This window comes from Micropterus salmoides, unplaced genomic scaffold, assembly GCF_014851395.1.
Source record: "Micropterus salmoides isolate LMB-PRFRI ecotype aquatic unplaced genomic scaffold, ASM1485139v1 Ms_hic_scaffold_6, whole genome shotgun sequence".
NCBI classification, from domain to species: Eukaryota; Metazoa; Chordata; class Actinopteri; order Centrarchiformes; family Centrarchidae; genus Micropterus; species Micropterus salmoides.
Genome location: NW_024044348.1, coordinates 33,719,980 through 33,729,895, shown reverse-complemented (window position 1 = coordinate 33,729,895; position 9,916 = coordinate 33,719,980). Strand labels below are relative to the sequence as shown.

General features: G+C 42.1%; 1 protein-coding gene and 1 pseudogene across 1 annotated transcript; both read left to right on the top strand.

Annotated features, from left to right (window-relative positions):
* Positions 1-2,116: 2,116 nt before the first annotated feature.
* Positions 2,117-3,160, top strand: LOC119890371 (high choriolytic enzyme 1-like). Its single transcript, XM_038701620.1, has one exon. The coding sequence runs from the start codon at positions 2,378-2,380 to the stop codon at positions 3,158-3,160; it is 783 nt and encodes a 260-aa protein (XP_038557548.1). The 5' UTR covers positions 2,117-2,377.
* A 2,350-nt stretch (positions 3,161-5,510) lies between these two features.
* LOC119890370 lies at positions 5,511-6,562 on the top strand (annotated as a pseudogene).
* Positions 6,563-9,916: the final 3,354 nt, after the last annotated feature.

Below are 9,916 nucleotides of genomic sequence, written 5' to 3'. Positions count from 1 at the left end.
CGGGGTTTATATGCTCCGATGTGGTAGTGAATTGTTGAAACGGAGTTATTTGTCATCATTGATCATTTGATACATGTTAGATATTAATGTGTTGAAACGGAGTTGTAAGAGTTTTATGTTAAGTTCTAAGGAAGTGCTGAACATCTAACAGCATCTCCACCATTGTCATGTTGTTTCAATTTTATTAATGATGTAGGTCAGGGGTTGGCAAACAAGCTTGAGTTCCCGGTTAGCTCACTCAAGTGAACAGACCTTTCAGTCGGAGGGTTGTGTGTTCAGTCCCCCCTTGCGTGAATGTACATTTTTGTGCTCTTCAACACATTAACTATGAAGAACTGTTTCACAAGCTCACAATAAAGCATGTGCTGGAGTGTGTGCCACTGCTGAAACCAATGTGAGATGCACATTTTGAACAAAAAGTGCAGGGAGGTGTCACATTGATCCCTGTGAACGGGCACTGGACTAATAGGTTAAATTCATGATTGAAACTGCTTCCTTTAATCAACAGATTGAACAATACAAAAGGGAAATTTAAAGGGGCTATTTGTAGTTTTTCAATGAAATTACTTATTAATAAATCAAAACACAGACTCCACGTAAAGATAAAAACAACAATTAAGGTTTATATGCTGAAGCCCATCAGACCAAACAGATTCAGATGATGTTGAGTAAAAACTGGAGAAACACAGTGTGACACTGTGTGCCTGTCTGCTCTGTTTAGTTAGTTCTTAGTTTGTTATTTTAGTCTGTTCTGTATCTATTTAGTGTGTGTTTTGGGTTTCCGTCCTGTCTATCTGTTGTCTTGTGTCCAGTCTGCTAGGTGTTAATTAAATCACTGAACTGTACCTGTCAGCCTTCATGTCCTGCAACTTTCCCTAGACATCACACTTTCTGACACACGGACAGTCACGTTAGCTTGGGGCTAATGTAATGTCATCCGGTGTAAAGTTGTATCGCTTTCCACTTTACTTCACCAACTAAGGCGACCCATGTTACTATCCTGTGTACCACCGGTATTATGTCAAAGTGTTGATTTAGCCTGCAAGAAACGATGTAATAGTAAAAAGCGATGTGTTTACTAGCCTATAGTGATGCAGGCAGGGCAGCCAGCTAATGCTACATTAACTCGGACCTGCCAGTTTGCTTCGTAACGTTCACACAGCTTCTCCACCTCTCAGTTGCTGTAACTAACGTGACCCACATAATATACAATACTGCAGCAAAAAATGGCGACAACAACACAGAGGAAGACCAATCCACTAACACTACAGTAAAGTTACTTACTGCGGTCTAACTGTTATATAGTGTGGCACAATCTCATTATAATATTCAGTCCTGCTCAGTAACCGTTTCATTATCATCCAGTTCATGTAGCTGTGTTTACACTGGTGAGCCTCTGGTGAAAGATTCACAGATAGTAAAGATAGTTACTGAAAAGCAGACAGACTGAGCTGACGATGTAGCAGCTTGGCTAAATACAGTAAATGTAACGTTATCATGTAACGAGCATGGATTAGTTCAACCTGCAGCTGATAAAAATACTGTGAGAGTTTACCTGACTTTCCAGCATGTTGTGTGAAGCTGTCTCCCTCTCTCTACAGCCGTGTCATACTGCCTTTATTCCGGGAGTATTGTGCCAACATGCATCTCGCTGCGCTGTATGAAAGGTACGGAGCCGGTGTTGATCTGCCTCTGACCGTGAACGTTGAAGTAACAGAGCCCGAACATGTCTGGAGAAAAGCCACATCCTGCATGCCGGTGTTTCTGCGTGTATTGCAGAATTTCTGTATGAAAGTGGTTGTGTTTTGCTCGCTCATGAGTTCAAGCGAGCTCAGGCTGAGCCACCCGTGCTGCACTTACAAATCCTCATATGGATCCTCTTTTTGTCTATGTTATCTGTTTATGAGGCTATAACAGGGTGTGATTTTAAAAAAAACCCAGAGTAATAACTGTGATAACATTGATGACCCATAGATTTTATATTCAAGTGCCATCATCAGGTCAAAGATTTTTATCCAATATTTTGTTTTATAACCACATACCTAATAACTAAAGACATTCCTATCACTCATTACATGGATTAAGGTTGGTTAAATACAGATGATACTAAATGGTTGAACACTAATGAGATCTTCAGTTAAACTTGTCCTATCTACAAACCAGAGATAACAAACCCTGTTTAAGAAGTAGGTTTGTCTGTGGAGTCCTCCCCTCTGAGGTTTATTTAGGCCTAGCAGTGAGGACCCCAACCCATAATCCTCCTGCAGACACACCTGTAGAGGAGAGTATAAAGACCCTGGTCTGAACAAAGTCAGACATCAAGCTTCAAGGAGTCTCTCCACAGCAGCTCTTCACAGCCTCCAGACCGACCCTGAAGATGACTCCTTCTGCCAGCCTGCTGCTGCTGCTCCTGCTCGGCTTCTCTCAGGCATATCCTGTCCAGGAGGAAGGAAGCAAAGAAGATGTCCCAGATACCGTCGACATGACCACCAGGATTCTGACCTCCAACAGCGCCACCAACGAGATCCTGCTGGAAGGGGACATTCTGGCTCCCACAACCAGAAGTGCCATGATATGCTCGTCCCAGAACTGCCGCTGGAAGAAAGCTACCAACGGCTTGGTGATGGTCCCCTATACCGTGAGCAGTGACTTCACCAGCTCAGAGAAGCAGCTGATCAACTCTGCATTGAACGGCTTCCAGGCCAAAACCTGCATTCGTTTTGTCCCCCGTCAGAATGAGGCCGACTACATCAGCATCGAGAACCAAGCCGGATGTTTTTCCCCTGTGGGCAGAGTGGGAGGCGCACAGGTGCTCTCTCTCAAAAGGCCGAACTGCCTCTACTACGGCATCATCCAGCACGAGGCCAACCACGCTCTGGGTTTCCAGCACGAACATACCAGGACCGACCGCGACTCCTACGTCAATATCAACTGGGAGAACATCGACCCGCAGAATGCCTACAACTTCGCCATGCAGGCCGCCAACAATCTGAATACTCCCTACGACTACTCCTCCATCATGCACTATGGGAAAACAGCCTTCTCCATGAATGGGAAGGAAACCATGATCCCCATCCCGAACGCCAACGTCCCGATCGGCCAGATTAACGGCCTGTCCAACTGGGACATCATAAGGATCAACACGTTCTACGGGTGCTAGTAACAATGCTGATGACAAATGTAACAAATTTCTACTTTCTTTGTTTCTTTATTCTGTAATTAAAGCTACTGTAACCCATGAAACCAATGCTAAAGATTATTTTACTGAGAAGGATTTCTCAATGATTATTGAATATTTAAGCAAAAAGAAGGATTCTCTTCCACTTGGATTTCAAGATACTGATAAAAAAAACAGTTGTCCAAGAAATGAAAAAATAGTCCAGATCAAAAAATGTACTCAGTATGACAATGAAAATATAACAGTGTTATTTGCCTTGTAAAACATAATGCTCAAAATAGTAACAAAATTCAAATTATTCTCAAGAAAGATATCACAAAACGTGGTAACAAGTTAGTTTAAAGCACACTTGTTTTTGTTTTCTAAGCATTAGCCTTGAGACACATCTGAAATGAATTCTTGGATGTGATACGTTATATACAAGTTTACAGTTTACACTATGCTGAACCAGCTCTGAGATATTATGAACCGCTAAATGATTCTCGATGAAAGTAGTGTGCTGTAATACAACTCAGGGGAGATATGTAGCCAAGACCTTTGTTTTAAACTGTACAGAAAACACAAGTTATTGAGTTATTGAAAAAACACACCAGCTTAGTTGTTTATCAGAATGTCAGATCAACATATGAACAGGACCCTCTAATAAGGTAACATATCTAGGGTACATAAAGAAGGCCATTTAATAAGTTTTGCTGACTTACTCTAGATGTTTTATTAACTATTTGATGGTTTAATTGAATTCTGGCTGTAAATGGATTATTTACTTGTGGTAAAGCAAATCTGCCATCTCTGTATCTGAAACTGTGATGAAAATAAAGTTGATTTGAAGTGTCTATAAAATCAGAGACTGAGATTGAGAAAATCTGAAAAGCTTTCTTGGCAATTATGTGTGCATTTCTGAGAAAGTTCTTAACTTCAGCTCGTCATTTTCCCGTCTACTGTGAAATCACACAGTGTGTGTGGTTGAGAATCAGCTCATGAGGTAAAATGAACATCTGCGTGACACCAGTCAAGCTTTATCGTGCAAATCTGGTGAAACTGATGTAAAGTTATTGAGAATGAACCTCATTGAATGTTATCTAAAGTTTGTTTATTTCAAGTACAACCATATTTGAGTCACAGAGCTAAACTTGAGATTTTTCACAACAATTAAACTGATTTGTTTTCTTGCAGCAACCAGACTTTTATGTTCATCCAGAGGGTCAGAAGACCTTTGGAGGTTTCTGTTGCTACAGAACAGCAGTAAGTGTTGTTATGTGGCCTTCTGGATTTGTCAGCTATGCAAGCAGCGTGTCTCTAGGAATGACAACGTTGGTCTATCAGTCGGTCCACCACTTTGATCCAGACTGAGCTGTCTCAACAACAATTAGATGAATGCCATGAAACCTTGTGCAGACATTCATGGTATCTGAGAGAATGAACTCTAATGACTGTGGTGATGCCTTGACCTTTTCTGTAGCTCCACCAGCCGGCCAAAGCTTTCCTTTATCCTGTAAAATATCTAAACATCTATATGATGGATTGGCACAAAATTTTGTGCAGACATTCATGGTCGCAAGAAGATGAATCATGCTGACTTTGGTGATCCCCTGATACTTCCTCTAGAGCCACCATGAGGTCAACATTTATGGTTTTGAGTGACATGTCTCAAAAAAGATTGAATGGATTGCCATGAAATGTGGTACACACATTCACATCCCCCTCAGGATGAACTGTCATAACTTTGGTGTTCCCCTGACTTCTCATCTAACGCCACCATCAGGTCAACATTTTTATTAGTGTAATACTTTGGTGTATGCCCAAATATCTCCAAACCTAATGGCATTCCCATCAGCCTCACCTGTACTTTGTGACTCATGAGGCAAGAGCTGAAGTTGTAAAGAGCACCTTATTTTTATATTGGACGTTTAGCTGGATTGATCTCACTTCTCTTGGTTGTATCAGAGTGTGTGTGATATCTGTGTGGTTTTGATTTACCTGACTTATGACCCTGAGAATAATTGGTACAATAGTTGCAAGAAATTGTGTCAATCCAGTGACAGATCTGTGAGGGGGAGCAAATATTTCAGCTAATATTCAGATGCTGTTCATACGCGTTCACAGCGATTTATCAGTTCCTATCCGAACAATGTATTTGTATTTGTTTACCTCCCTACTTTTTAATTAACGAACAAATACCTTCTATGGAGCAAATATTAGGGAGGGATTTCAAGAGAAACACATATTACTCTGCTTAAATTAAGGTTGTTTTAACAAAGATATCTAATGTGGACTATGTCTGGTTGAAGACCATATAAAGTGTGTAGCTTAACAAATGCAACCTATTTAACCACATAGTGAAGCTGTGTTCATCCATCTTATAACCAGAGATAACAAACCCTGTTTAAGAAGTAGGTTTGTCTGTGGAGTCCTCCCCTCTGAGGTTTATTTAGGCCTAGCAGTGAGGACCCCAACCCATAATCCTCCTGCAGACACACCTGTAGAGGAGAGTATAAAGACCCTGGACTGCATAAAGTCAGACATCAAGCTTCAAGGAGTCTCTCCACAGCAGCTCTTCACAGCCTCCAGACCGACCCTGAAGATGACTCCTTCTGCCAGCCTGCTGCTGCTGCTCCTGCTCGGCTTCTCTCAGGCATATCCTGTCCAGGAGGAAGGAAGCAAAGAAGATGTCCCAGATACGTCGACATGACCACCAGGATTCTGACCTCCAACAGCGCCACCAACGAGATCCTGCTGGAAGGAGACATTCTGGCTCCCACAACCAGAAGTGCCATGATATGCTCGTCCCAGAGCTGCCGCTGGAAGAAAGCTGCCAACGGCTTGGTGATGGTCCCCTATACCGTGAGCAGTGACTTCACCAGCTCGGAGAAGCAGCTGATCAACTCTGCGTTGAACGGCTTCCAGGCCAAAACCTGCATTCGTTTTGTCCCCCGTCAGAATGAGGCCGACTACATCAGCATCGAGAACCAAGCCGGATGTTTCTCCTGTGGGCAGAGTGGGAGGCGCACAGGTGCTCTCTCTCAAAAGGCCGAACTGCCTCTACTACGGCGTCATTCAGCACGAGGCCAACCACGCTCTGGGTTTCCAGCACGAACATACCAGGACCGACCGCGACTCCTACGTCAATATCAACTGGGAGAACATCGACCCGCAGATGGCTTACAACTTCGCCATGCAGGCCGCCAACAACCTGAATACTCCCTACGACTACTCCTCCATCATGCACTATGGGAAAACAGCCTTCTCCATGAATGGGAAGGAAACCATGATCCCCATCCCCGACCCCAACGTCCCGATCGGCCAGATTAACGGCCTGTCCAACTGGGACATCATAAGGATCAAGACGTTCTACGGCTGCTAGTAACAATGCTGATGAGAAATGTAACAAATTTCTACTTTCTTTGTTTCTTTTTTCTGTAATTAAAGCTACTGGAAAAAATCCAGTCTCCAAGTCCATTACCTCAGTCTGAAGGATTTATTAATTAACTACAATAACATGGTTAAGGATGCGAGAACACACTATTTTTCTGAACTCATTACTACACATAAACACAATCCCAGGTTTCTGTTTAAGACTGTGGATCAGCTGGTAAACCCAACCCCTCCTTGTGCCTCAGCTTGAAGTAATGATGACTGTGAATTGTTTTTATCTTATTTTACCAATAAGGTGGTGTCAATCAGAGCCTCTATTACCCCCGCGGCCTCTTACTCAGAGGTTCCTCACCAGCAACAAGAGAGTTTTAACCAGTTTTATCCCATCGACTTGTCTGAGCTTTTGAAAACAGTAACACAAATGAGAGTGTCCTCCAGCCCACTTGATGTAATACCTACAAAATTTTTACTGAAAGTAATAGATTCTGTTGGGCCCCATTTGATCTCTGTTTTCAACAGCTCCCTATCTACTGGTTGTGTCCCTGATTATTTTAAAACAGCTTGCGTGAACCCACTTTTAAAGAAACATGGTTTAGATCCCTCCCTCCCACATAATTTTAGACCAATTTCAAAACTGCCTTTTACTGCAAAGATTCTAGAAAGAATTGTGTCCAAACAGCTGCTCACTGTACTGGAAAATAACAAAATATTTGAAAAGTTTCAGTCTGGTTTTAGGAAGTACCACAGCACTGAGACTGCCCTGCTTAAAGTCACCAATAACCTTTTAATGTCTGCTGATGAAGGCATGTGCTCAGTCCTGGTACTCCTGGACCTTAGCGCTGCTTTTGACACCATTGATCACAACATCATGTTAGACAGACTGATGCACTGGGTGGGGATCTCTGGTACTGCCCTTGAATGGTTTTCATCCTACCTGTCAAATAGGAAGTTTTGCGTGTCTGTAAACAACTATATCTCCTCGTTCTGTCCAGTTAAATATGGTGTGCCTCAGGGGTCGGTCTTAGGACCCATTTTGTTTTCCTTGTATCTGCTTCCCTTGGACATATTATCCATAAACATGGCATTTCTTTTCATATTTATGCTGATGACACACAAATATACTTGCCCGTCAGATCCACAGACCCTGGAATGCTGAGTTCACTTAACAACTGCAGTTGTGAAGTAAAAAAATGGATGTCAAATAATTTCCTCCAGCTGAACTCAGACAAAACAGAAATCCTGGTCATCGGGTCCCAGCAGATGGCAGATTTGCTAGTAAATCACATTAAGCCTGTGGCAAAGAACCTTGGTGTTTGGTTTGATAGTAATTTAAATTTCGAGCAGCACACCACAAAGCTTGTTCAATCATGTTTTTATCAACTTAGAAATATAGCTAAAATTCGATCTATGTTAACTTTTAAGGACACAGGAGACCATTTTACACGCCTTCATCTCATCACGCCTGGATTATTGCAACAGCCTTTTCACCTGTTTAACCCAAAAATCTATTGATCGACTCCAGACTGTCCAGAACTCAGCTGCCAGGCTTTTAACCAGAACAAAGAAATATGACCACATTACTCCTATTTTAGCTTCATTACACTGGCTCCCAGTATGTTTTAGAATTGACTTTAAAATTCTATTGATTACTTTTAAAGCTCTTCATGGCCTCTCGCCTTGTTATATTTCTGAACTTTTAGTCCCATACGCACCAGCACGTACCTTGAGATCCTCGGGCAGAGGTCTGTTGTCTGTTCCAGAGTCTCGACTGAAAACTAAAGGGGACAGAGCGTTTGCTGTCAGGGCCCCGAGGCTCTGGAACAGCCTGCCCAAGGAAATCAGGTCAGCTGAGTCAGTGAACTCTTTTAAGTCCCTTCTTAAAACATACTTTTATAGGAGAGCCTTTTTCGATCTTATTTGACTTTATTTTATCCCTTTTATTTTATTGTATTTTACTAATTTTATATTTATCTTAAACGTGTATTTTAGTCTTTTCAATGTTTTCATGCTTTTATCTTGTATTGTTTTTGTATTATTGTCTCGGGTATTATTGTCTTTACACTTGTTAAAGCACTTTGTAACTTGTTTTTGAAAAGTGCTCTACAAATAAAGATTATTATTATTATTATTACTGTCACCACAACTGTCACGCTGCATACTGTTAGCTCAGGCAGATACAGGTTTTAGGACCCAAAAGCATACAGAGATAGGCAAGGTTGATTTCTCTTTAATAAATTAACATGAAGAGTACAAAAATAAAATCCAAGCACCTGATGTGAGGCATCAAAGCCAAAGCAATCCAAACTAGCCACATCAGTTAAAAATCCATAAAATGTGAAAGAGGCAGTTGATGCGATACTAGTGGAAAATGTTCAACAAGAGTGAGAAAGAATTGAGATTGCAGCATTGAGATTGTCCGGATGTCACTAATCTTGTATGTGGACTTACTGAAGAAATCAAAATGGAAGAATTTATTGTAGCTGTGTGTGCACACCCGGAGTTGTATGACACAACGTCGCACATTTAAAGGGACTGGACAAAAAAGGAGATCGCTTGGAGGAAGGTCAGCAAGGAAGTTAAACTATGTGGTAAGTTCTGGACATATGGGTGTCTGCTTGATTCCAGCTAGGAGTTGTACTTTACTATGAACCAAGTTAGAACTAGTATTGGCCCATTAGCAAAACCGTTGACTTTCCCGGTGTCCAAAAAGGTGAACAGCATTCATCTGTTCATGTTTAGGTGTGTTTCTTGTCAGAGGAGATTTGCTGAAGAAAGTGAAAGGGCCTCAGAGACACGTATCTGAAGAAGAAGAAGGAGACAGAGAAGAGAAGTGGGTCAGCAGCATGGCCAGTGAAAAGGTGGAAGTAGTCTGCGGTCCTGTTTTTCCTCGACCCATTTGAGACAAGCAGTGACATGGTGTGGGGGGTTGAGGCAGACAGGAACAGGATTCAGAGGCAGCAGCAGGACTGTCAGAGATTGCTGTAGGACAGGGGTCGGCAAATCAGTCTGGCAACGGGCCAATTGTTTTTCAACTCATTAGATGGTGGGCCAGAACATCGTCAATTGACCATTTATATTCCAGCGTTTACTGGATGTGTGATTAGCTCATTTGATAGTGCACTGGACTCCTGTTTGGAGGGTTTTGTGTTCAATTCTCACTAACTGCAAGTATTTTTTTTCCTTTCTCAACAAGATTGTGAAGAGATCGTATTACATATCACAATTAAGCATGTGCAGGAGTGAGTACATCCCAGCGATTGGTCCACATCAACCTATGGACGCTTTTTCGCATCGACAGTATCTCCAGGCAGAGGAAATTCCTGCTTTTCTCATTCAGGGGAATCTGCGATCTCACGTTTTCTGACG

Bases quoted from the DNA above. Each gene is read 5' to 3' on its own strand.
- LOC119890371 (XM_038701620.1), top strand. From the start codon at position 2,378: ATGACTCCTTCTGCCAGCCTGCTGCTGCTGCTCCTGCTCGGCTTCTCT.